The sequence below is a fragment of the Somniosus microcephalus genome, chromosome 18 (assembly GCF_052327205.1).
Source record: "Somniosus microcephalus isolate GS21.2 chromosome 18, FLI_Smic_1.0, whole genome shotgun sequence".
Lineage (NCBI taxonomy): Eukaryota > Metazoa > Chordata > Chondrichthyes > Squaliformes > Somniosidae > Somniosus > Somniosus microcephalus.
The window spans coordinates 21,156,923-21,184,105 of record NC_141004.1 but is presented as its reverse complement, the minus strand read 5'-3'; the positions used below and the strand labels follow the sequence as shown (position 1 = coordinate 21,184,105).

The 27,183-nt window shown below is 51.7% G+C and overlaps 1 protein-coding gene across 1 annotated transcript in view; it reads left to right on the top strand.

The window, feature by feature from the left end:
• Positions 1-14,761, top strand: part of LOC147105103 (pepsin A-like) — a 28,458-nt gene extending 13,697 nt beyond the window's left edge. Inside the window, exons 6-10 of the mRNA XM_086011745.1 lie at positions 37-156; positions 1,005-1,149; positions 2,185-2,283; positions 9,608-9,622; positions 13,737-14,761. Of these exons, the coding sequence (XP_085867871.1) occupies positions 37-156; positions 1,005-1,149; positions 2,185-2,283; positions 9,608-9,622; positions 13,737-13,883 (526 nt within the window). The 3' untranslated portion in view covers positions 13,884-14,761. The remainder of the gene's footprint in view (positions 1-36; positions 157-1,004; positions 1,150-2,184; positions 2,284-9,607; positions 9,623-13,736) is intronic.
• Positions 14,762-27,183: the final 12,422 nt, after the last annotated feature.

Sequence of the window (27,183 nt, the reverse complement as noted above, 5' to 3'; positions counted from 1 at the left end):
TCATTTCAATAACATTCTGGTTAAATTGTTTTACAGAGAGACTGGTCAGTCCGGAAGTGAAGTTGTATTTGGTGGAATTGATCCAAACCACTACACAGGTCAAATTAACTGGGTGCCCGTCACTCACCAAACTTACTGGCAAATCCGCCTGGACAGGTAAATGACTGACCCATTTCACAATTGGCACGCATTCTGTAACAATCAAGTTGCACTCAACATTGCAAGTGGAAATAATAAATACAATGGGATAGCAGTTGCGTTAGTGTGATAATACTGCAACCCCTTTCAATGATCAGGAATAAACACAGGGAACGAGCTAACTCAAGATAGCTTCCAGGCCACAATTGAACCATTGTTTAAGTCCAGCCTGAGCAAACAGACGCTCAATCCATCTAAGGGTAAAGTTATTGCAGACCATTGCTCGCCGAGAGCACACCCTCGGAGTACTTGGAGAATCATGTGCCAAGAATCCATCCTGCATGATTTACTGTCCATTAAAACTGATTGATTAAAATTAATGAATGACAAATAGGGCCAGCTGCTCATTAGACATGCGAGAGTAAAAATTGGACCTCGTTGCACCTGTTTTAACGGAGGTAAAAGGCGTCACAACAGGCCATTCTCAGGGGCCAACGTCCCATGCCCATAGGATGCCTGGAAAATGTCTGACCCAATATTGGAATATTTAACTTTAGATTCACCTCTTTGGTTCAGCTCTGCTTGTGTTTTTCACAAATATCTTAGTTTCAGGGTTAACAACAACAACTTGCATTTATATAGCGCCTTCAATGTAGTAATGTGTCCCAAGGTGCTTTACAGGAGCTTTATCAAACGGAATTTGCCATCAAACCACATGAGGAGGTATTCGTGCAGATGCCCAAAAGCTTGGTCAAAAAGGTAGGCTTTAAGGAGCGTCTTAAAGAAGGAGAGCGAGAGTTAGAGAGGCGGAGAGGTTTAGGGAGGGAAAGAATTCAATCAACTGTAACCACCTTTTCCTCTTTCAGAGTGACAATCAATGGGCAGGTTGTGGGCTGCAGTGAGGGCTGTCAGGCCATTGTTGACACTGGTACTCCTCTGCTCACTGGTCCCCGTGGGCCCATCAGCAAGATCCAGCAATACATTGGTGCGACAGAAGGATACTATGGCGAGGTAAGCCTCTATGGTACAGATCAGACTTCACAATGAACGAAAGGAGGTTGCAGTTATATATTTTTCATTTTGTAGTATTTGTAAAGTGATGCTTTATTTAAGAGTTTTGTTCTTAAAAAATTAAAAAGCTAACTGAATCAATCAGTAGCGTATATTGTCATTTCTCTTCTGTTATTGCTCTGTATTACAGAACACCCTTACAAGCACTTGTTTCTGACTTTCCTAGCTAGCTGCAAGATCCAAATGAATCTCAGGAATCAAGCTTAGCTCCCATCAAAATGACTAAATTTAAGGCCTGTTAAACCAGGAGTCTATGGGGCTTCCACTGCACTCCCACTAAGTCAGGTGGAAGAGCGCCTGTAGGGCTACAAATTAGGCTGGTCCCGGATTTGGGTTAGGGTTTCCCGGGCATCTTGTGAAGGGTGGAGCTTCCACCAGCTCCAAACAAGACTACTGATGTAGGAGGGCTGGAGATTCTCAATCCTGAGAGTTCCTGTGTGCCTGGTAAGCCCAGCCTCTCAAAGGCCCAACGGATCATCAATGCCGGGACACCTGGTGAAACCAGGCTGCTAAATGGTGGATGTGAGTCCCACCGAGGGAACTGGGTTGCAGCCTGCACCCCCAAAGAAAGGGTAAAAATATATTTTTTTAATTTGACCCCCTTACGAATGGGGCCAGTGGAGGCATTTTAACCCTCATCCTGGGGGGTTCCCCCATCAGTTTCTCCTCCACAAGCCCAGCAATTAACGGCCATTTTTACAGCCTCTGGGGGCAGGTAGATGGCCTCCATACACTCTTAGGTTGCAGGGAACCTCCCCACAAACCTCGGAATATCCACCGGGATCGATGACGCAGGTTCCTCGCGGGACCATCTTGGCACTTGTGTTGGAATGTAGCCACAGCTGCTTTTAAACGTGACCAACTGTACATCCAATGATTACATCATTGATTTTATTATTTATACAAGTATTTCCTGCAATGCTTCTCTGAACATTCTACTGACGACCATTGTTAAATACTTCACCCTTTTTACAGTACTTAATCAACTGCAACAATCTGTCCAACATGCCTGATGTGGTCTTCACAATCAATGGAATTGACTATCCCCTTTCTCCATCTGAGTACACAGTCAAGGTATGTTTTTGTTTTAATTTGATAAACCTGACTTTGAATGGTTTGACTATGTTCTCTGACTTCAGTATCCAGTAAGATTACTTCTCAGCGAACTAAGATAAGAAAATGAGCAGAAAATTAATGAAAATGTACAAAGTGGTAAGATTGAGTAACTATACTACATTTAGTTAAAAAATGAACTTCCATATCAATTAATAAGGCAAGAGAAGATTTTAATGTTTTATTTATTCATTCTTTGGATATGGGCGTCACTATCAAGGCCAGCATTTATTGCCTATCCCTAGTTGCTCTTGAGAAGGTGGTGGTGAGCCAACTTCTTGAATCGCTGCTGTCCGTGAGGTGAACGTACACCCACAATTCTGTTAGGAAAGAAGTTCCAAGATTTTGACCCAGCAACAATGAAGTAGTGGTGATATATGTCCATGTCCAAATGGTATGTGACTTGTAGGGGAACTTGGAAGTGATGGTGTTCCATGGACCAAGAAACATAGAAGATAGGAGCAGGAGTAGGCCATTCAGCCCCTCGAGTCTGCTCCGCCATTTAATGAGATCATGGCTGATCATCCAAATTCAGTACCCTGTCCCTGCTTTCTCCCCATATCCCTTTAGCCTTAAGAAATATATCTAACTCCTTGAAAATATTTAATAAGTTGGCCTCAACTGCCTTCTGTGGTAGAGAATTCCACAGGTTCACCACTCTCTGGGTGAAGAAATTCCTCCTCATCTCAGTCCTAAATGGCTTACCCCTTATCTTTAGACTGTGACCCCTGGTTGTGGACTCCCCCCGCAATTGGGAACATCCTTCCTGCACCTAGTCTGTCTAGTCCTGTTAGAATTTTAAAAGTTTCAATGAGATCCCCTCTCATTCTTCTAAAACTCTAGCAAGTATAAGCCCAGTCAACCCAATCTCTCCTCATACGTCATTCCTGCCATCTCAGATATCAGTCTGGTGAATCTTCGCTGCACTCCCTCTATGGCAAGAACATCCTTCCTCAGAAGGCGACCAAAACTGCACAGAATACTCAAGGTGTGGTCTCACCAAGGCCCTGTACAACTGCAGCAAGACATCCTTGCTCCTGCACTCGAATCATCTCGCTACGAAGGGCAACATACCATTTGCCTTCTTAACCGCCTGCTGCACTTGTATGCTTACCTTCAGCAACTGGTGCACAAGGACACCCAGGTCTCGATGCACTTCCCCTTCTCACAATCTATTGCGTTCAGATAATTATCTGTCTTCCTGTTTTTGCCACCAAAGTGGATAACCTTGCATTTATCCACATTATACTGCATCTGCCATGCATCTGCCCAATCACCTAACTTGTCCAAATCATAATGGAGTTTCTCGGCATCCTCCTCACAGCACACACGCCCACCCAGCTTTGTGTTGTCTGCAAACTTGGAGATATTACATCTAGTTCCCTCGTCTAGGTCATTAATATATATTGTGAATAGCTGGGGTCCTAGCACCGATCCCTGCGGTACCCCACTAGTCACTGCCTGCCACTCGGAAAAAGGCCCGTTTATTCCAACTCTTTGCTTCCTGTCTGGCAAACAGTTCTCTATCCAAGTTAGTATCTTACCCGCAATCCAATGTGCTTTAAATTACACGCTAATCTCTTATGCGGGACCTTATCGAAAGCTTTCTGAAAGTCTAAATACACCACCTCCACTGGTTCTCCCTTATCTATTCTACCAGTTACATCCTCAAAAAATTCCTATAGATTAGTGAAGCACGATTTACCTTTTGTAAATCCATGTTGGCTTTGTCCGATTCTGTCACTGTTTTCCAACTGCTCTGCTATTACATCTTTTATAATGGACTCTGTCAGGGTTGAGGTCGCAGGGGCCGTGTAGACATGGGGCCGTGCTGTCTGGGCGAGGCTGGTTCTGGACCCAAGTGCAGACAGACGAGGCGAGAAGCAGATATGCAGCCTTAAATAACAGTACTTTACTAGAATCACACAGGGAAACAGTTACAAAACATAAGAGCTCAAGACAAGCTACCCCAGGGCAACCGGCTCGTCAAGGCTGAGCTCAAGTCAAGCTACCACAGGGCAACAGGCTTGTCCAAACTGAGCACCCTCTCAAGACTGAGCAACTTGTCAGCACCTTGTCAAGACCGAGAACAAAGGGAAAAACCACAGAACTTAAATACAAGCAAAACATAACACAGATAAAAAGTTATAGACATAGGAGCTCAAGACAAGCAACCACTAAGGCAACCGGCTTGTCAAGGCAAGCTACCACATAGGCAATAGGCTTGTCGAGACTGAGCACCTAGTCAAGACTAACTCCCTTGTCAGGACTGAGCCCAGAGGGAAGAAACCACAGAACTTAAATACAAGCAAAAACAGGTGGAACCAATAAACCAGATGAAAGGCAGTTAAGTAATAAAGAGGAGAAACAAGTAACAATGGGAAACAAACAAGTGAAGGTGCCATCTAGAGGCTACAGAAGGAACTGACTGGCACCCTCACAGGACCCCATTCCAGACCTTGCACTCTGAGGAGCAGGTTGTGCTGCTGCTGCTGTGTGGAGAGTGGTGGTCACCTTGGCCTGGGAGTGGAGGGGAAGGAGAGACCCCAGGCCACCACTACCAGCAACCTACCATCTACAACTTCAACATCATCTACCGAGGTGCCTGGGGAGAGAGGAGGAGAGGACAGAGGAGGCCAGCATTACAACTGGAGAGGCCTTCCATCACTGCCTCCCCAAATTGGCCTCCAGTCCAGGAGAGGGAGAGAGGGGAGAGGAACACCACTCAGCTCCAACTTGGAAGGAGGGGAGGAGCTGCATCCTTCAACATCTGCAGGTGGGTGTCTTTTGTGCATTCCCCTAAAGACTTTGTATTCTAGGCGGGGGGAGAAAAGAAGACGGGCCGGAAAGCCTGGCCTGGGTCGGCTGGAGCTGCCCAGGAGAAGCTTTTTCCCTTACATTGAGAAGACCTGGTGTGGGGCTGAGCCTGGGCTTTCTCCAGCCTACCCAGGCGAAGACATCTTCTCCCCCTGCCCGAAGACCATCTGCATAAGACTTTGTTTTTCCATCGGGGGGTGCACCCTGCTGACACCCACCCACCAAATACCACCTTGAGCGGCCCCCCTCCTTCCCACCCCTCCCCCTCTCTCTCTCTCTTTGTCCTCTCTTTGCCTCTCTGAAAAGGCACCTCCTTTTAAATCTATTAATTGCCACTTGAGCAGAGGGAAGGAAGGCCCCTCTCCCAATTAATTCCATCAAGGGGAGAGGCGGGCCAGTTACTTTAAACTCCCTCTGCTCAAGGGAAGACTTTTCACCTTACCAAGGCCATTGACACCGTAGGGCCTGTGACTTGGGGTGTGTGTAGCTCTTTAAAGAACCACCCCATTATGGCTTCCACATCTGCGGCGGTGATGGGGCCAGCAAGAACCTATGCGGCGGTGGCAGCCAACGCCACAGCTGCTCCCGCTTCTTCTGCTGCCCCGTCGCCGTTCCGACTTACAACAAAGAAGCTTGGGGTGAAGAGCTACACCCACCCCAACATGACCATTGAGGCGTGTGTGAAGGCCATGGCTGGGGTTGTCGGCCCTCCAGCCATACTCGCCACCTCGAAAATGTATGGGAAGGCTGTGTTCTTCCTGGAGTCGGAGCGGGCGGTGGCCCTGGCCATCACCAAGGGGCTCACCGTGGGCGGGACCTTCCTGCCAGTGGACCCTCTAGAGGCCACCGCGCAGAGGGTCGTATTATCGAACGTCCTGCCCTACATCTCGAGTGAGCTCCTCCTCCCCCACTTGCTCCAACTTGGGGAGGTGAGGTCGGGGATCACGCCGATCCTGCTCGGATTCCGGGAAGCCAGCCTTCGCCATGTCTTCTCCTTCCGGCGCCAGGCCTTCGTTCAGCTGGCGCGGGAGGGGGAGACCGACAGGGTTTTCTCGGTCCTCCACGAGGGGACCCCTCACCGCGTCTTCTGGACGACGGACGGCGTGCGGTGCCACGCCTGCAAGGAGGTGGGGCATATACGAAAAAACTGCCCCGCCTCCAAGGCCGCCAGGTCGTCTGGCGTGGCCGAGGCTGGCGCCGCCGCCGCTCCTCCCCCCGGGTCTGGCCGCGCCCCCCCCCCAAACAAATACTACCGAGGTGCGGTCGTCGTCGGAGGTCGATGCCATCCAGGCCTCCGGCGAGGGGGAGGAAGTGCGTCCGGTCGGGAAGAGGGCGCAGAAAAATAAACACCGTGGGGTGGGTCCCCCCATGGAGGGCGTGCCCCTGGACTTGGCGCCCCTGTCACCCGAAGGCATCGCCGAGTTGATCAGGGAGGGCGAGAGCGGGGGGGACCCCGTGCCCGAGCCTGTGGCCGCGACCGCCGAGGCGGGAGCATCAAAACCTGCGGCCAGGCTCGGGCCCGGGGGACCCAACAAACCTGCTCCACCGGAGGGAGCGGGGGAGGCCCCTGCGGAAATGGAGTTCTCCCACTATTCCTCCGCTCTAAAAAGAAGGCGCGACCCCCAGGACGAGGAGGAGGACCAGGAGGAGGAAGGTCCCTCCGGACAGGGGGAGTCATCGCCTGCCACGGGTGCTGCACCCCTCCCCACCGCTGTCACCATCGTGGGCGATCGGCAGGGGTTGCCTGTCCCTAGGGAGGCTGAGGCAGAGGTGTCTGTCCAGCTCGTGCCTCCCGGGGATGGGGACGAGACCCTGCCCGTGGGGGGGTTCGCGGAACAACCCACGGACGAAATCAATCCCCTTTCGGTGGCGTTACCCCTCGACGAGTTGGGCGGCCTGGAGTCTGGGTCGGGCGAGCTCGCGGAAAATGAGCTCGCCCAAAGCGGCCCGGACATTTCCCAGGTGCTGCTCGACTTCGTCGAGGATTTAGCAAGAAATACCCCTTCTGCTGGGGCGGAGGCCGGTGGCGCGGTAGTGGAAGGCCCTCTGTCTGTGTCTCCGGCGCCGGGCGACTTGGAGGAGCTCGGTTTTACACATTCTCCGGTCTCTCTGGTCGTTCCGGCGCCTGGGGCGGAGGGGGCCTCTGAACCGCCGCCGTCTTCTGGCCCGGTGCCCCTAGAGGAGCCCAGGGAGGAATCCTCCGCCACCGATCCTGGGGGTGGGATCCGGGCGGAGGCAGGGCAGGCCGCCGCGGCCGAGCCGTTCACTGCGCATTGCGTGACGGACGGGTCGGCTGCCGGTGGCGACCCCCCGGAGGAGGACGGGGACTCGGTGGAGGGGGCGGAGGATGACTGGGAATCCATCGCCGATCAGGCGATGGATGACCTCGTGCCCCTCGCTGGGACCTCCCTCATTTCCATCGGGGAACTCCGGGACTTTGTGGCCACGTGCCAGGGTCGTCACAGGATCCGGCTGGCCCTCGAAAGATGGTCGGGACTGGCGCTGCTCATCGGGTCGGCCCGCGTCGTCGTCAGAGCCGTGGGCGCGGACGCGGCCGTAAGCCTGCTCGGGCGGCGTCAGCTCCGGTCGTTCCTCACTGGGCTGCTAAGGGAGTGGCGGTTGACCAGCGGCCGCCCTCTCCCTTCCCCCGTTAGTCTTAAGTAGAGGGTGAATTATGCTTCTGAAATGAAGATAACCATAGCCAGCCTCAACATCAACGGCAGCAGGGAAGCTAGCCGCAGATTTAATAACTTTTCGGTCCTTCAGGACGGGAAGTATGCGGTGTGCTTCCTGCAAGAAACCCACACCGTTCTGGGAGACGAGGCATGTGGCTCCTGGAGTGGCAAGGAGGGGTCAGCATGAGTCACCTCTCCAGTGCTTCCAGTGGGGTGGCTATCTTGCTGGCCCCGCATTTTCAGCCGGAGATCTTGGGGGTCAAGGAGCTCGTGCCGGGCCGCTTGCTCCAGGTCACTGTTCGCCTGGGGGGCGTGCCGCTCCATCTAGTGAACGTGTACGCCCCTGGGGCCGGTGTGCAGCAAGCGCGCTTCTTTGAAGAAGTGTCCACTCTTCTGGGCTCCATCGACGCGGGCGAGTGCGTCATCCTCGGGGGGGATTTTAATTGCACCCTCGAGGCAAGGGACCGCACGGGCACCCTGCCATGCCCGGCGGCGATGGAGAAGTTGAGGGACCTGGTCGGGTCCCTCGACTTGGTGGACGTCTGGCGAAATCTCCATCCCAACTCCAGCGCCTTCACCTTGCGTGAGGTCTGGGAGAGGAGCGTCCAGAATCGACCGCCTCTACATTTCCCGGGCATACGTCTCCTGCGTTCCGGCGGCTTCCATGCGGCCGGTACCGTGCACGGACCACCATCTGGTGTGGGCGGAGCTCGTTCCACTGCGCGCACGGGGTGGGGTCCGCGTATTGGCACTTTAACAACCTGCTGCTGGAGGACGCGCGGTTCCGGGATTCGTTTAGTCGGTTCTGGGCCGGCTGGAGAAGGAAGCGGGGGGGCTTCCCCTCCTTGAGGCTATGGTGGGACGTGGGCAAGGCTCACGTCCGTCTCTTCTGTCAGGAGTATGCGAGGGGGTCGACCAAGAGGCGGGAGGCCCGGGTCGGGCGGTTGGAGAAGGAGGTGCTCGACCTGGAATCCCGCCTCGGTCAAGTTGTCGAGGACCCGGCCCTGCGGAAGGTGTACGAAGAGAAGAAGGGCGTGCTGAAGGACCTGCAGCTTGTCGGGTCCCGAGGCACGTACGTGAGGTCGCGGATCCAGTTCCTGCGGGACCTGGACCGCGGCTCCCCCTTCTTCTACTCGCTGGAAAAAAGACGGGGGGTCCGTAAGCAGCTCTTGGGGCTGCTGGCCGATGACGGATCTCTGGTCTCGGATCCGGAGGGAATCCGTGCGGAGACCCGCGCTTATTACGGGGCTCTGTTCTCTCCGGATCCGTCCAGCGAGGATGCGCGCAGAGTTTTGTGGGAGGACCTGCCGAAGGTCGGCCTGGAGGACGCCGATAAATTGGACGCTCCCCTGAGTCTGGAGGAGCTGACCGGCGCCCTCCGCCAGCTCTCCAGGGGAAAGTCCCCGGGGCTGGACGGGCTGACCGTGGAGTTCCACAGGGCGTTCTGGGACGTCTTGGGGGGCGACTACGCGCGGGTCCTGGGGGAAAGTTTGGCGACCGGGGAGATGCCCCTCTCTTGGCACAGGGCGGTGATTGTCCTGCTGCCTAAGAAGGGCGATCTCCGCCTCCTTAAGAACTGGCGCCCAGTCTCCCTCCTCAGCACGGACTACAAACTCTTTGCCAGGGCTATGTCTGCTCGCCTTGGCGCCGTGCTGGCCCACATGATCCACCCCGACCAGTCCTACACGTTCCCGGGCCGGTCTATCCATGACAACGTCCATCTGGTCCGGGACCTGGTCCACCATTCCCAGAGGGCTGGTCTGTCGGTTGCCTTCCTTTCCCTGGATCAGGAGAAGGCGTTCGACAGGGTGGATCACGAGTATCTCTTCGGGACTCTGCGCGCTTTCGGGTTCGGGACGCAGGCTGTCGCCCGGATCCGACTTCTGTACGCTGCCGCAGAGTGTCTGATTAAGGTTAACGGGTCCTTGACGGCGCCCCTTCGCTTCGGGAGGGGGGTGCGTCAGGGATGCCCCATGTCCGGCCAGTTATATGCCATTTGCGTAGAGCCTTTCCTGCGCCTCTTGCGGAAGAGGTTGGCGGGACTGGCTCTGCAAGGGCCGGGCGTGGAGGTGGTCCTCTCGGCTTACGCCGATGACGTGCTCCTCATGGACATGGATCCCGTTGACTTGCGGAGGATGCGGGAATGCCAGCAGATTTACTCGGACGCATCCTCCGCCAGGATCAACTGGGAGAAATGTTCCGGACTCCTGGTGGGTCAGTGGCGGGTGGACTCCCTGCCGGAGGAGTTCAGGCCTTTCACCTGGAGCACCACGCACCTCCTCTACTTGGGAGTCTACCTCAGCCCTGCCGAGAACGCCTGGCCGGCGAACTGGCACGAGTTGGAGGCCAAGGTCACCGCTCGCTTAGGACGCTGGACAGGATTGCTCCGAGTGTTGTCCTACAGGGGTCGGGCGTTGGTCATAAACCAACTGGTGGCCGCCATGTTGTGGTACCGGTTGGTTACTCTGATCCCTCCCCCTGCGTTTGTCGCCAAGATACAGAAGAAGCTCGTCGACTTCTTCTGGGACAACAGGATGCACTGGGTCGCTGCCGCGGTTCTGAGTCTCCCGCTTAGGGAGGGCGGTCAGGCGCTGGTGTGCCTTCGCACCCAGGCTGCGACTTTCCGTCTTCAGACGCTGCAGAGATACCTGTACGTTGAGATTCCTCCCAGATGGTGTGTGCTGACGACGTATTTTTTCCGCCAGCTGCGCGGCCTCAATTATGACACGTAGCTCCTGTTTGTGAAAGTGGGTGACACGCATGCCAGCCTGCGGGGGCTGCCTGTCTTCTACCAGGAACTGCTATGGGTTTGGAACGTAGTCGCCTCCAGGCGGAGCTCTCCTCCGATAGGAATGGTGGCTGTCCTTCGGGAGCCGCTGTTCAGGAATCCGCACCTCCGCGTCCGCAGGTTCGGGCGGCTGGCGGAGCGCAGAGCTGTGTCTGGCAAGGTGACTCGAGTCGGGGACCTGCTCGATGGTGGAGGAGCGGGCTGGATGGCGCCGGAGGAGTTGGCAAGGCGCATGTCTTGGGTCAACGTCCGGTTCGCGGCCGATGCCATCGAGTCGATAAAGGTGAAAGTGCCCCCGGGCACCACTAGGCGTATCGAGGCGGCTCAAACGTGTGGGGCGATCCCGTCTGAGCTTTCCCCCGTTCGGACGGAATTCCTTGTCGGCGCCCAGCCCCGTGCCCCCCCTCGGGAACCGGCGCCTCACAACTTGAGCCGCATCGAGGAAATACCCTTCGTGCCTTTTCATTCCGCATGGAGGGGTTTCCTGTACGGGCTGCTCCTGCACACCTTCCACTTTGTCATCTTCGCCTGCCGTACGGACACGCCGTGGCGTGCCGTTTTGCCTTCCGACGGAGGCGGAGGTCCCCAATGGGGGGCTCTCTATGCGGGAGTCCTCCCTTGTTCTATTGGGGACTTGGCCTGGAGGGTGTTGCACAGGGCAGTCCCGTGCAATAGGTTCTTAAGTAGGTTCACGGACTCCCAGACCGCCTGTTTATTCTGCGGTCTGGAGGAGTCCGTGTTCCATGTATACATTGAGTGTGAGAGGTTGCAGCCCCTCTTTCATTATTTGAAGGGGCTGCTCCTCAAGTTTTGGCTGCACTTCAGTCCCACGCTCTTGATCTACGGTCACCCGGTGCGGAGGGGAGCGGGCAGGTTGGAGGACCTCCTCGTGGGTCTGCTCCTGGGCCTGGCTAAGAAAGTCATTAATTGGTCCAGGCAGCGGGCGGTCAAGGGGGACGTCCAGCCGGATTGCCTCCCTCTCTTCCGCGGCTATGTTCGCGCCCGGGTGGCCCTGGAGATGGAGCACGCGGTGTCCGCCGGCGCGCTCGATCATTTCCGTGACCGGTGGGCGCCGCGGGGACTGGAGTGCATAATTGGGCTGGAGAACCAAATTTTAATTTGATTTCCAAGGGTTCTGTTGAAGTTTTAATGGTTTATTTACAGTTTTATTTGTTGATATTATTTGGTTCTTTAAAAAGAGGAACAAAAAAGTGAAGGTGCCATCTAGGGGTTACTGAAGGAACTGACAGGCACCCTCACAGGTCTCTAGCATTTTCCCCACTGCCGATGTCAGGCTTACCGGTCTATACTTCCCCATTTTCTCTCTACCACCTTTTTTGAATAGTGGGGTTACATTAGCCACCCTCCAATCCATGGAAACTGTTCCAGAGTCTATAGAATTTTGGAAGATGACCAGCAATGCATCTACTATTTCTAGGGCCACTTCCTTAAGTACCCGAGGATGTAGATTATCAGACCCTGGGGATTTATCTGCCTTCAATCCCATCAATTTCCCTAACACCATTTCCCTACAAATACTGATTTCATTCAGTTCCTCCCTCTCATTAGAGCCTATGTTGCCCGACATCTCTGGGAGGTTATTTGTGTCCTCCTTTGTGAAGACAGAACCAAAGTATGTATTTAATTGGTCTGTCATTTCTTTGTTCCCCATTATAAATTCCCCTGATTCTGACTGCAAGGGACCTATGCTTGACTTCACCAATCTTTTTCTCTTCACATATCTATAGAAGCTTTTACAGTCAGTTTTTATGTTCCCGCAAGCTTACTCTCATACTCTCTTTTCCCCCTCTTAATTAATCCCTTTGCCTTCCTTTGCTGAATCCTAAACTGCTCCCAATCCTCAGGTTTGCTGCTTTTTCTGGCCAATTTATATGTCCTCTCCTTGGATCTTGAGCTATCCCTAATTTCCCTTGTTAGCCACGGTTGAGTCACCTTCTTTGTTTTATTTTTATGCCAAACAGGGATGAACAAATTCTAATCCTCGACATATTGGTCCAGGAAACCATCCCGTATACACGCCAGGAATTCCTCCTCCACAGTATTGTTACTAATTTGGTTAGCCCAATCTATATGTAGATTAAAGTCACCCATGATAATTGCTGTGCCCTTATTGCACGCATCTCTAATTTCCCATTTAGTGCCATCCACAACCTCAGCATTAATGTTTGGGGGTCTGTATACAACTCCCACTAACGTTTTCTGCCCCTTGGTATTTCCCAGCTCTACTCATACGGATACCACATCATCAGAGCAATATTCTTCCTTACTATTGTGTTAATCTCCTCTTTAACCAGCAATGTTACCCCACCTCCTTTTCCTATTTGCCTGTCTTTCTTGAATATTGAATACCCTTGGTTGAGTTCCCAGCCTTGGTCACCCTGGAGCCATGTTTCCATAATTCCCATCATATCATATCCATTTACATCTATTTCTGCAGCTAATTCATCCACCTTATTATGAATGCTCCTCGCATTAAGACACAAAGCCTTCAGGTTTGCATTTTTAACCCTCCCCAACAGCACTAGCAAGCACTCCCCCTAGGATATCGGTCCGGGTCCTGCCCAGGTGCAAACCGTCCAGTTTGTACTGGTCCCACCTCCCCCAGAACCGGTTCCAATGTCCCAGGAATTTGAATCCCTCCCCCTTGCACCTGCTGCTCTCGTCCTTCTAGGTGGTGGAGGATTCGGGATTGGGAGGTGCTGTTGAAGCAATGTTGGCGAGTTGCTGCAGTGCATCCTGTAGATAGTACACACTGCAGTCCGGGTGTGCCGGTGATGGAGGGAGTGGGTGTTTAAGGTGCTGGATGGCCTGTCGATCATGCGGAATGCTTTGTTCTGGATGCTGTCGAACTTCTTGACTGTTGACAGTACTGCACCCATGAATGTGTAATGTAGAATAGTGTCTGTGGCACATCGGTGGACCGATTGAGAGACTGATGGAGCAAAGAATTTACATTTTTGTGAATTTTGTGATTTAACATAGCATAGTGATCACTAAAGAGGAAAACATGGAAATTCTTTTCATTTTTTATTAATATACACACAGAAGAATCAGAATTGGCAACAAAGTAGTTCTAGGGAACTGACTCTCACACTTTGCATTTCTTCCAGGAGCAATATGGCTGCTTAAGTGGATTTGAAGGATTTTATCTTCCATCCTCTTCTGGAGAACTCTGGATTCTGGGAGATGTCTTCATTGGGTCATACTATTCCATCTTTGACAGAGGAAACAACCGAATGGCCTTTGCCCAAGCTGTCTAATTTGATCATCCAAGATTTCATTTATTCATTTGAGGCACATTCAGATCCCATTTTGTGGCCTTCGCTCAATCATCCGCCATGATTGAAGCACTGGACCATAAGGTAACAAGAATTCAAATAAAACCCTGGCGAGCCTCTGGTTAAAGAGTACTCAAGCTCATCTGATTTTGCATGAGATGCAGCAAAGAAAAATCCCTAGAATAAAGTCAATGAACTGAAATCTTTTAATTAAATCAGACCAAACTGACCTACAAATCCAATGAATGGCTCATCAAAATGTGCTTTAAATTGATAATCTTGCAAAGTCAACCTTGGATGACAAACTGCTTTGTAGATGCACTCCAATATTTTTTTCTCCTTTCTCTTGCCTAGAACCCTAATTGAGGACCTGCCTGAGCGTTGGACTGAACCTTTCACTGCTATGTGCAATTGATTGTATGAGTGATGGTCCATTCCAGAGTCAAAAGACATCTCCATTTTAGGTGTTTGCCTCTGTGGTGAATCCAGACTTGTGGGTGGAAAGCACGCTGTATGGTGTTAGTAAAACACATGAATGTGTTTGTATGAAATTCCTCTGTCCATTATGAACAGACGTGTTAATCACTCTTTAAGTAGCAGATAAAGGATCTTCACGTGAGCACATGGCGGGGACTTTCCACCTGCACGGCTTGGGTGGTAGATTGGCGTACGGCATTGCCCTTCGCTATAGAACCTGCCCGATTTGCAGAAATGGCGGGTGGGAGTTTACCCGCCCAGAGAGTGAAGGTGACAATTATCCCCATTGTGTTGTTACTAATATTACGCAGCGTGATTTCACCTTGTTGGTGTATGTCAGGTATTTTCTGTCTTTTTTGGAGGGAACTTTCATTTCTTGATTGCAGCAGCTCAGCAAAAGCAAAAAGACAATAAACCTAGAAGTATTGCAAACATTTTTTCTGTTGTTTCTGTTTTTTTAGCTCTGATTGCACACTTCATTTACAAACTCATTAGCCCTCGGGCCTCAGCTGGAAAATCTGAGCGAGCTGTCAACGACTGTCTCGCCCTCATTGACTTACGTATGGGGCTTACCGCCAGTTTCAGGCAGAAACCAGGGACGACCGCGAAATGGCTTGGCCCAAGTTTGGGTGGGATGATTTCCAGCCCTCCTTGGGGCCCAGGACATTGGTCCCCAAAATTGGGCCTCGTTGCGTCCTCTTTATGGGCGTAAAATAGGCGCAACACGGCCCATATTCTAACCCCAGAAGTCCAAAGTCACCCAAAGCATGCTAGACTTACCATCTCATGTCTCAAATTAAAAGACAGAAAGGGAAGACTTGCATTTATACAGCACCTTTCACGACCTCCGGACGTAACAAAGTGCTTCACAGCCAATGAAGTACTTTTTGAAGTGTAGTCACTGTTGTAATGTAGGAAATGCGGCAGCCTATTTGCAGACAGCAAGCTCCCACAAACAGCGATGTGATAGTGACCAGATAATCTGCTTTAGTGACATTGGTTGAGGGATAAATATTGGCCAGGACACCGGGGATAACTCCCCTGCTCTTCTTTGAAATAGTGCCATGGGAACTTTTACTTCCACCGGAGAGGGCAGACAGGGCCTCGGTTTAACATCTCATCCTAAGGACGGCACCTCCGACAGTGCAGCACTCCCTCAGCACTGCACTGGAGCGGCAGCCTAGATTTATTGTGCTCAAGTCTCTGGAGTGGGACCTGAACTCACAACCTTCTTGACTCAGAGGCGAGGGTGCTATCAACTGAGCCACTGGCTGACACTCCTATACGTAATTATATATTGTATCCCAAATGACTGTTTCCAGAAAAATATCTATCTAATTTGCATTCAAATGAATCGATCCTTTTTGTCGTGCTCTGACATCACGATGACCCACGCTTTCATTTCTGGGTTTTGCGAAGGTCACAGGTCATGTACAAGCTGTAGCAGCTCCACTTCCGATATCGGTGACCTGCCTTCTGTTAAAAGCAGCCTTCTCCTGCTGAGACATAGGAAATTTTCATTACTGACAGCATTATCTGGACATCTTCAATCATTAGTTGAGTCATCTCCCTATCTAGTAAGGAGTTGGATGGAGTAACAGTTTCTGTTGCTCAATGTTCTCTCATACATTCCAAGTGAAGTGTATGTAGATTATAACCAGGGAGATATTCCGAAATGGGCAACAGACTGCAGTCTCTAATTTGAGGGAGGACATTACATGGTGGGGTAGGATGCACTAGGTTGTTTCCAAGTGGGTCACATCCAGCTTTATATGTGTAGAGAAGTCTAGCAGTATTTTGGGTACAATATATGAGGAGGACGCAAAGGGCAGGATATTCCCTGCGGAGGCGGGATGGCAGCGGGAGAGCTGGATGGTGGGTTCCGGACCCACTCCCATCCACAGCCGCTCTCGCAAAAAGATTTTCCCTTGATTGGCGTTGCTAAGGCCGCCCTGCGGGGTTCTCAGCCAGTTAACAGGAAGCGGTGCTGATGACATCATTTGATGATGTGTGATCAGCCGGTTTCTTCCCCAGGAGACCAACACAGTCTGGTTGCACGTTGCACAGGAGGGCACAAGCAGGGATGCCATCAGGAGGACAAGGCTGCAGCGGCCCCAACCTTTAAATGATCTCAGCAGATCACGAAACGTTACTGCAATACCATACTCAACCTCACCCTGCCACTCATCACATCCCCATCACTCTGCCTTCCCTACCCTACTCCTGCACACCCTTACTCACACCAACTTACCTTGCACCTCCACCCATCCCTCTCTCTCTACATTATCACTTCCCCATTTCACTAGCCACCCCTCACACTCACCCTCATCCTACTGCAAGCATACCAACTAATAACACACAAGGATAGGCATTTGGACGGTTTAGCTAATGTTCATGTGAAGTTTCTGGTAATGTGCTGTCAAACATTGAAATCTTTATTTTCAACACTTTGCCTTCTTGTCAGATTTGTGTGCACCTTTGGAAGTGGATTAGTGAGTTGCAGTGAATGGTGAGACATAACGGTACCCCCCCTCCCCCCACAATGGCGATGAGTGTGAAAGGAATGGCTTGGGCATTGTAGGGATGGTTTATGGTGTTGGTGTGGGGTGGTGCCAACCTGCTGTAACATGTGGCAGCCAGGGACTGCAGTGTCAAGTGAAGTAAATCTGGCTATGGTGAGGCCATCCCTGGCGTCCCGGGCTGCAATGTGGTCGGGTGCTGATGCACTGTGTCCTGTGCAGCATCAGTTGATTGCTTACCAACTTACCTTGCACCTCCACCCAACCCTCTCTCTCTACATTATCACTTCCCCATCTCACGAGCCACCCCTGCTAAGGTGTCCTGCTTGCAGATGTGCATTTAATAAGCTGCATCTTGAGGCTATTGCTGAACCTTTCAATCGCTTTCTTTAACTTGTTTTATCGTTTCCACTTAGTTAGTCAAGAAATTTTGTGCCAAGACTTCCGGCACTGCCATTGCTTTGGTGCATCCCCCAATATTGGGGCAGTGGGTTTCCCAATGGGAATTCTCCTTTATTAATGATTTTGGAGGAAGAAGAGGTGGAGTAATGGGGAGATGCCGGACAGAATGTGCCCGCCTGCTGATATCCTCCGACCAACATTTGGACACCGAGGAGTGCTGACCTTCCCTTGCTGAATCAGCTCCACAGACTCTGGGTCAGCAGAGAGCCCGGTGCAGAACTAAATTGCAGCAGTGTTCATGGCAGTAATGGTCAGCTGGAGCCTTCTTCCATGGATGCTGCAATGCTGTCCTATCGGGGTGGTGACCTAGACAGAAAATCGGGCACCAACCTCACTAACACTTCATTTTGCACCATCCCACTTCGCCAGCCATCAAATGAGGGGTTGGAGTGTTGTGCTGTTCCATCACTTGAACATAGACTTGGATTCTTGCCTTCAAATGTATTTTGCTGCCACTGGGATTTTCCAGGCACTTTTGTTACCCAAAGACTGAAATATGCATTGAAAATTTTACCAGGCCCTGTAAAGTTTACCAACAATTTTACCACAATATGTGGCCAGTTACCTTTAAGTAGCCACATCCCTTTAAATTTGCCCCTCCTACACAGCTTTTTTGCGAGCTCCTAATGCCAGGCCCAATATGGGCTGTAATCCTGTAGGATTCGCAAAATTGAACTTTATATTATAAAGGGTCAAATGGCAGAAGAGGCCATGATTTTTAAAGACTGTTTTAAAAAGCAGCCCAGAAAAGGGTGCATACAAAATGGCCACCATACCACGTGACCGGCTTATTGGGACATTTTAAAATGGTTGCTGCGAAACCTCAGACAGCTTTGTGGATTCAACCCACAGTAAGTTCTGGAAGCCGTTTCTGAGAGAACGAAACCAGACCCCCACATATACAGTCAAGATCGGCCTGGAGACAGAGGCCATCTAAATGTTGACCCAGACAAAAGGGGACAATTTCATATTCATGAGAACGGCACCAAGGATTAGATAATGAGATCAGCAGGACATTAAAAACAATGAAGGTCATTCCAGACCAGAGATGGGCCTTTACCGGCCATCTAAAATATTTTAAAATATAATAACTACCCCGCTGTGCTCCCAGCCCGCCAAAAGTTAAACAAAGACTAACCTGATTTTGGCCGGGAAGTGGAAGCTTCTGAAGGAAAAGTATAATTGGAAGACACTCGGGGAGGAATTCAGCCAGTTGGTTGGCTTTCCAGCTTTCCAGCTTGCAGGCCTGCCCAGCTTTTGAGCTGGGTGAAGAGGAGTCGCTTCGGGAGAAGATCAGCGGGACTCCTCTCCATCGATGGAGAGGAAGGAGAAGAAGACCAAACCGCCATCAAGAAGACCGTTCGAGCTGGCATCCCACCCCGGGGTCAAACATCGGGAGATCATCGACCAACCCCGGGCCATTGACGAAAACGAGAGGCCTTCTCCCAACTCGGGAGAAGAGACTAAAACAAACTGAAGAAACCTGTACGAAGGCCAGCCCAAGGCTCCTCTGACCAGGGTCGAGCCGACGATCCTCGACCCCGCCGACATCCAGAACCAGCCGGTGTCCAGCTGCTCCCGACCCCCACCTCAGGAGAGGTGTGGCGGAGCTCGCTGGGGCTCCACGATCCACGTGGAGACGAGATGCCTGAAAGGACCAAATGCAGACCGGTTCAAAACCTTGCACTTCCTAGTTGGATTGGTGAGCATGTTCCTGGCCCTTCACAATCAGATCTAGATAGGTTTAAGGGGGTGGATTTAAGGATACAATTAACATGAGTTGTTGTCCCTCGATATTCCGTGTGTTTCCTTATTTCATGATGATTTTTGTAGAGTATAAGATGCCTGTATTTGCCTTAGTTAGTGTTGTATCATTATGATTTGTTTGTGTTTTTCCCTCCCATGTACTCTCTTATCTGTTTGCATTTGATTTGTTTTTCCATATGCAATAAAATTTCATTTCGTTTCATCAAACTTGGTCTACAAGAGTTTTCTCTACATTGTAGTTCCTGCCCCAAAGGCCAGAGTATAGAATCTAAGGGGCGAGTGGGTCGAACCACTCAAGGTTTTACTATGCAAGAGAGAGAAGCCTCTAGAGAGAGAAACCTCTGCGATCTAAAACCCCTTACAGACAATGGCGACCGCGGCAGGACTCTGGCAGCAGGATTGCAATGTAGTAGATCCAAGTTTGAATGGTCGAAATTCAATGGATGGGAGGATAGCGGATTATCTTTGGCAAGGTAAATCTCACTAAGCAGTGGATTTCCGATCTCTTACTGGATGGGCGTCCGGTAGACGCAGCCATCAGGTGGACAGAGAGCAATGAGCATAAGAAGTCAGTGGAGAAGGCAGTGTGGCTGATGTGTTACAAGAAGCAGGTCCAGATCTTGGACCGGGTCGTTGCAGCACAGGCAGCCAAGATCACAACCCAGGCAGCAGAGATAGAGGAAAAGGCCATGGGTGGGAAAAAACTCATCACAGCGCTTCAAGCGCTGAATCAGGAATGCCACGTGGTAGCTAGTCAACATCAGGCTAGGATAGAGTACCTGGAGTGCCAGGTTACTGAGGCAAAGATCAGTGAAACGAGGATACGGGAGAAAAACGCCCGCATCGCACAACAGCTAAGAGCGCAGGAGGAGAGAGTAGTGGAGGTTAAGGCAGCTTACAAGCTAGCCCTCGAGCACGGGTTTGAGAGCACAGACCACGGCCCCTGCCAAAAGACCATAGAGGACCTAAGAACGGCCCTGGTTAAGGCAAAAGGCATGGTGTGTCTCGTCAGCCCGAAAGCCAGTCACGTGGACTTTTTAAAGGAATCAAAACAGCCGATTCCAGCTGAGGTAGTTGTGGTACCAGCCACCGAGCCCTCAGCACCGCCGAGCTATCGTGAGACTTGGCCGGAAAAACCGAGGGTGGTAAAAGAGGAGGTAGCGGAGGTGGAATGTGAGAAAGAACAACCACTGGTGGCAAAGCCGGGACCAGCACCAATGTGTCCCGCTCGGCACCAGATGTTCGGTCCCAACGCCGCCAATGGCGATGTTGGGCCCCACCAGAACGAACTCGTGGTGCCCTACGCTGCACCGCAATTAAGGTCCATGGTGAGCCACCTCACACGACTCACAGTAAAGGGAGATCCCTCGATTCATTTCAGGGAGATAGAGGAAACAGCAGCCATTAATGACTGTGATGAACAGGAACAGGTGAAACTGTTGCTTTTCTCCCTGGATTGCACAATCCTTCAGTGCCTCTCAGATGAGAGTAAGAGGGGACGGAAAGGATATGCGGATCTTAGGGAGGAAGTTTTAGAAGTGATGGGAGTGGACGACGGTAGTCCGTTCGACCATGTAGAAGGGACCGTGCAGCTATCTGGAGAACCCCCACGGGTTTTCGCAGAAAGGCTGTGGCCAGTGTATCGACGCAGCTGTCCGGGTATGCCTGAACAGGCTGCAATGAGCGATGAACAGTGGGTTCATTGGCTCCGTTGCTTGGTCACCAACAGCTTGCCAGAGATACGGGCCCAGGCCAGATCTTGGTTTGATCCCCAAGGTCCCGGTGCCACGGAGGAGACGGTGCTCCGTCAGCTAAATGTTGCATACAAGAATTGTAGAGATCAGGAAACACCTCCCCAGAAGGGAAAGGTGCATGAGGCAAAACCCGCAGCCCCAAGCAAGAAGGAGTGGCGTCAGGAGGGGAATCGCCCTGTCCAAGCCAAGCTCAATTGCTACGGGTGTGGGAAGGATGGACATTGGTGCAAGGACTGTAGGAATCTGTGGAAGGATAATAAAGGGAAATTTCCCGCAGCCCAAGCCCAAGCCCAGACCGCCACCCCAGCACCAGCCAAAACCCAAGCCGTAGCTCCTGCCCCAGCACAAGGAGCTGGTGCAGTTATGGATCCCGCTGCGATTGAATCAATCATAGAGACAATGCGGTCTCTGATGATTTCACAGGGGAAAATAGCTGTCACCACCGGTCTTGTTGTGCCCGAAACCCCGACCGTTGTGCCCAAATGACTAGAGTCGGTGCAGCCCATCTACCTGTGTGCGCTGCGATATGATGTATGGAGACGACCCCTCGTGGAGATGGAAGTGGAGGTGGTAAAAGGGACCTATCTGTTGGATATGCGACCATCGTGCACCGTAATCCACGCAGATAACCCCACTGCCTCGCCTCTGTCCACCGGGGTCCCATACCTTCTGTCGGGCTTCACGGGCGAAGAACAGGCTGGCGCACATTCCCTTCCCCTCTCCATTCGTTTAGGACCACTCCGCACCATGTGGAAGTGTACACTAATGAAGTGGGAGGTGGGAGGTGGAACGGGAGTCCTGGGGTCTGATTTCTTGGTGGCCCACGGGATCCATGTGGACCTGAGAAATCATTGTCTCTGGGGAGCGGGTACGAATGTGCAAGAGATAGAAAGTGTTAAGGACAACCCAACGAAGGCGCGGGTTGGCCGGCGAGAAGTAAAATTCTTGGGTCTAACCCTATGCGCTGGCGAGAGAGCCGTAGACCAGGAGGATAGACCGGAATCGGTGAAAAATCCACCAGTCCACGCCAGTCGCGCAGTAGAGGTGTTCCGACGCAACAAGTGGTTTCACATAAGACGGTGCAAACTGTTTAAATCGGGTGCAAGAGCATCAGCAACCGAAGCCAGGTCTGAGGGTAAAGATCCTCAGCCTGAGGCGAGCGATGAGTCACAGACCACACAAGCTGGCGTTGTAGCCTGCTTGGAAGGAGAAGCTGTCCCGCCCACCTGGGGGGCGGCTTCCCCTATGGCCTGGGACTCGTAAGAGAAGGGGCCCGAACAACAAGGTCCCACCCTCGACACAATTCTGGAGGAGGTGGAGTCGGATGACGGAGGTCCCGCTCTCGACTCGAGCGGGGGGGATGTAGAAATTGGGGGCGGAGATCCTCCACCTGTAGGGACAGGTGAGGAGGAGTCGTCTGCCACAGACCCAAATCCCAAAGGGGCGGAGCCTGAGGGGAGGGAGCCGAAGCCCACAGTCGTGGAAGAGCCATGGGCTGTGAGAGCTAAAGTCCCACCCGAAGGCCCACTCGCCAAGGGAGCCTGCCCGAATCCCAAAGGGGCGGAGCCTGAGGGGAGGGAGCCGAAGCCCACAGTCGTGGAAGAGCCACGGGCTGTGAGAGCTAAGGTCCCACACGAAGGTCCACTCGCTAAGGGAGCCACGCCCAAAGTACCTTTTCGCAGGTCGACTCGAACGCCTCAGCCAGTAAAACGTTGGCCCGAGTCCCCCGCTCCCAGTAAACGCCGACTTGAGAAATCCATGAGAAAACGCAGTCCCCAATTAACAGCAAAAGGCTGCGGGGAACCCAAGCCACAGGTCACTGCAGCCCCGCCACAGGGTGCAGCGAGCTGCAGTCCAATCAGGGAATAGGCAAGCCGCCCGGGGACGGGCGGCGCTGTACATAAGTTAAGTTTAAGTTTAAGTTTAAGGTGTGTAAATATTAAGGTGATTAGAGTTTAAGTAGTTTTGAAATCTGCCCAGTATGTGTGTAGTTTTGGTTCGAGGTCAAAAGATCCGATCATGCCGCCACCTAAGCCAGAATCTCTCGGGAGCCTGGCTATATTGTTCGATCTGTTACAGGAGCCAGAAAGGACGAGAGGGGTCCTCGTCGCGTTCATGATGATCGGATGGAGCTGGGCCTATCGGGGCCGCACCAAGGACTCCACAATTTACGGGTGCTCTGGCAACAGAGGCCCCGTCGCGACTGATGGAACCGGCCCACGGGACGCTGAAGTGAATTCTGTCTACTTCCATGAAGGAAGATGGCCAGGCTGGCTGGGGTCAAACTCTACTGCATACTCCAGCCAGACGGGGTTTGCATACAGGGAAACGTCTCTGATGTGCCCCAGGGTGAGGGTCATCGCACCGCTGGGAGGAAGATTTGCCTTGTTTGCCACCGACGGGTACCTTTGAGTCGTTGGTGGTGGCTGCGCAAGTTGAGCAGCACCATGAAGAACTCCACTGTGGAGTGGGAGAGACTGGGTAACAACACCCATCGGACTATTACGGGAACTCATGGAGGATTGAGTGTTTGTTGGGACAAATGGTGGGAACCAGACGAGGGGATCTACATCTGTATGTGGGGTTCAGAACGCGCTTGCCCCACAGGCGTCTCCATCTTTTTCCAAAGACAGTGGCAGGATGCTGGACAAGGAATGAGGTGGGACGTCAGCACATGGGCGTGCGGAGTCCCATACTCTCAGATCCCAGTAAATGACACTGAGCTCATCACCCGACCCCGCAAGCCCCTGCCCACAATTCCGGTAGCTAAAGCCCTCAAGGAAGGGTGCCCCACCACAACTAAGGGACCCAGGAACGGATTGGTATTGGTACCCACAGGTCAGGCGCTGTACCAAGGGGTGCACTACGTGGTGGCTTCGGTGATTTTAAACCTCACCGAGGTACGATTGCCAGAGTGGTACCCAAGGAAACGGAACAATTGTGCCAGGTCCTGTTATCAAACATGTTTAAACAGTTTTACGAATTCGACTTTGCCAATGTCGACAGAGCCAATTTGTACACCACACCACATGAGGTCTTGGACAGAATAGGGAGACAAAGAAAGGGTGCAGTAAATGATATTTTCACAGCTTTTAATACAGGAACTTCCGTCATCAACACACTGGATGACGTGGAGCTGCAAACCCAGATCAATGGTTTGAAAACACAGTTGAGAAAGATACTGACTGACGAGAATAAGGTAGTGGGTTCTGAGTTACATGAGGACCAGGCCATGACACTACACTTAAAAGAATTTATAGCTGAGCTGGAGAAACACGCCAAAACGGTAAATGCTCTCATCAGGGAGGATCGGAATGCGTCCGATAAGGCTGCGCAGAACGAAGCTTGTGTGCTATACGGGGCGTGGTTACTGGGCGAGGGCCACAGTAACCTGAAGGATTTAAAACAAGGTTTAGTCCCCTCCTGGATCAGCAACAAGCACCTCGCAGCCCTCCACCCTTTTGAGAATACATTGAGTCCGTGCCAGCTCAGACTAGCTTCAGAGGCCTACCCAGTCCCAGTGGACTGTGGACGGTCTAATCACACCATTATGGGTATAGTGGTAAGAATGCCGGTGATGGGAAAGACAGCTAAACCCGCCCCGGTATACAGGGTGTCGAACATTGGAGTCATTCAGGGGGGTGCGCACATTTGCTACACAGGGGTCCCACCTTACGTCATTCGATGGGAGCATGCAATGACGGGTACCGACCTCTCGGGGTGCCGGAGCCGGGGAGCACACATCATCCTGTGTCCCCAGCACTTGAATGCCCATTCAAAACCACAGTGCGGGTTCAGAACTGCTGGCGCAGAACCTATAAATTGCACCATGGAGGCAATGGCACAAGGCCATGTGCCCCCGCAGGTGGCATAGATAGGAGGTGGGACATACTGTGTCACCTCTGCAGCGCCCCACTACCAGCATGGACAGCACGATTGGTGTCCGGTTAGTGACAGCAGCTTCTGTTTCAAGCCCAGGGCAGAAGTTCAAGTGGCCCAAGAGCGAATTGTCCCCATTCCTGAACCTTCCACTGTTCACATCACTGTTAAAGAGAATTTCACCTTACATCATTCGATGGGAGCATGCAATGACGGGTACCGACCTCTCGGGGTGCCGGAGCCGGGGAGCACACATCATCCTGTGTCCCCAGCACTTGAATGCCCATTCAAAACCACAGTGCGGGTTCAGAACTGCTGGCGCAGAACCTATAAATTGCACCATGGAGGCAATGGCACAAGGCCATGTGCCCCCGCAGGTGGCATAGATAGGAGGTGGGACATACTGTGTCACCTCTGCAGCGCCCCACTACCAGCATGGACAGCACGATTGGTGTCCAGTTAGTGACAGCAGCTTCTGTTTCAAGCCCAGGGCAGAAGTTCAAGTGGCCCAAGAGTGAATTGTCCCCATTCCTGAACCTTCCACTGTTCACATCACTGTTAAAGAGAATTTCACCGATCTGCAGTGATTCATTGCACATTTTGGATATATAATTCCCCCTCTCCCTGAACACCTCACCAAGATATTAAAGGCTGTTGTTGTTTCACAGAAACACTTCTACACACTGGAGCAGAAGACTTTAGAGAAAGGGGCAGACATATTGGACATAGTGACCCCACCGTGATGGGACCTGTTCACTAATATAGAAGTCCCTTCTTGGATTAGGATAGCCTCCCACATTCTTGTAGTGTGCCAGGTTCTCATTGTAGTTTATTTACTGTTTGTACACTGTAAAAAGGTCAAGCATTCGCAAAAGAATGAGAATAGAGGGGAATGGAGGAAGCATTATGTGTGGGTAGAAGAAGAGACACCCGTTTAGATTTTGGCTGCTCTGTATAAAGTTAAAACTTTCCCTCCCTCCTCTGTATTATTTTTGACATGTATTCATGTGCATTTTGATTTTTCGTGTGTGTATTTTATTTTTCTTATTGCATTTGAATTAGATGTGTTGTTGTTATTAAAGGATAATGTGTATGTACTAGGTGATGTAGGGGTATAAGGCCCCCCTCCACGCCTGGAAGTATGTTGTTAGATTTTAACTCCAAGGTATTGCCATCTGTAGATGCTCAATGTACACTAGATTTTTTCTGAAATCGGAAATGCATGTGTCATGGGGTCATAGATAGGTAAATACTGGGGATGGTTTGATTGTGGAAAGTCAGAAAATTTTGCTCACCCAGAATTATGATACTTCAAGCAAGTTACAGTATCATCAGGGGGGAGTGTAGCATTCGCAAAATTGAACTTTATATTATAAAGGGTCAAATGGCAGAAGAGGCCATGATTTTTAAAGACTGTTTTAAAAAGAAGCCCAGAAAAGGGGGCATACAAAATGGCCACCATACCACGTGACCGGCTTATTGGGACATTTTAAAATGGTTCCTGCGAATCCTCAGACAGCTTTGTGGATTCAACCCAGAGTAAGTTCTGGAAGCCGTTTCTGAGAGAACGAAACCAGACCCCCACATATACATATGGATTAGATGCAGATCCAGTCAAGATCGGCCTGGAGACAGAGGCCATCTAAATGTTGACCCAGACAAAAGGGGACAATTTCATATTCATGAGAACAGCACCAAGGACTAGATAACGAAATCAGCAGGACATTAAAAACAATGAAGGTCATTCCAGACCAGAGATGGGCCTTTACCGGCCATCTAAAATATTTTAAAATATAATAACTACCCCGCTGTGCTCCCAGCCCACCAAAAGTTAAACAAAGACTAACCTGATTTTGGGCGGGAAGTGGAAGCTTCTGAAGGAAAAGTATAATTGGAAGACACTCGGGGAGGAATTCAGTCAGTTGGTTGGCTTTCCAGCTTTCCAGCTTGCAGGCCTGCCCAGCTTTTGAGCTGGGTGAAGAGGAGTCGCTTCGGGAGAAGATCAGCGGGACTCCTCTCCATCGATGGAGAGGAAGGAGAAGAAGACCAAACCGCCAGCAAGAAGACCGTTCGAGCCGGCGTCCCGCACCGGGGTCAAACATCGGGAGATCATCGACCAACCCCGGGCCGTTGACGAAAACGAGAGGCCTTCTCCCAACTCGGGAGAAGAGACTAAAACAAACTGAAGAAACCTGTACGAAGGCCAGCCCAAGGCTCCTCTGACCAGGGTCGAGCTGACGATCCTCGACCCCGCCGACATCCAGAACCAGCCGGTGTCCAGCCGCCCCTGACCCCCACCTCAGGAGAGGTGTGGCGGAGCTCGCTGGGGCTCCACGATCCACGTGGAGACGAGACGCCTGAAAGGACCAAACACAGACTGGTTCAAAACCTTACACTTCCTAATTGGATTGGTGAGCATGTTCC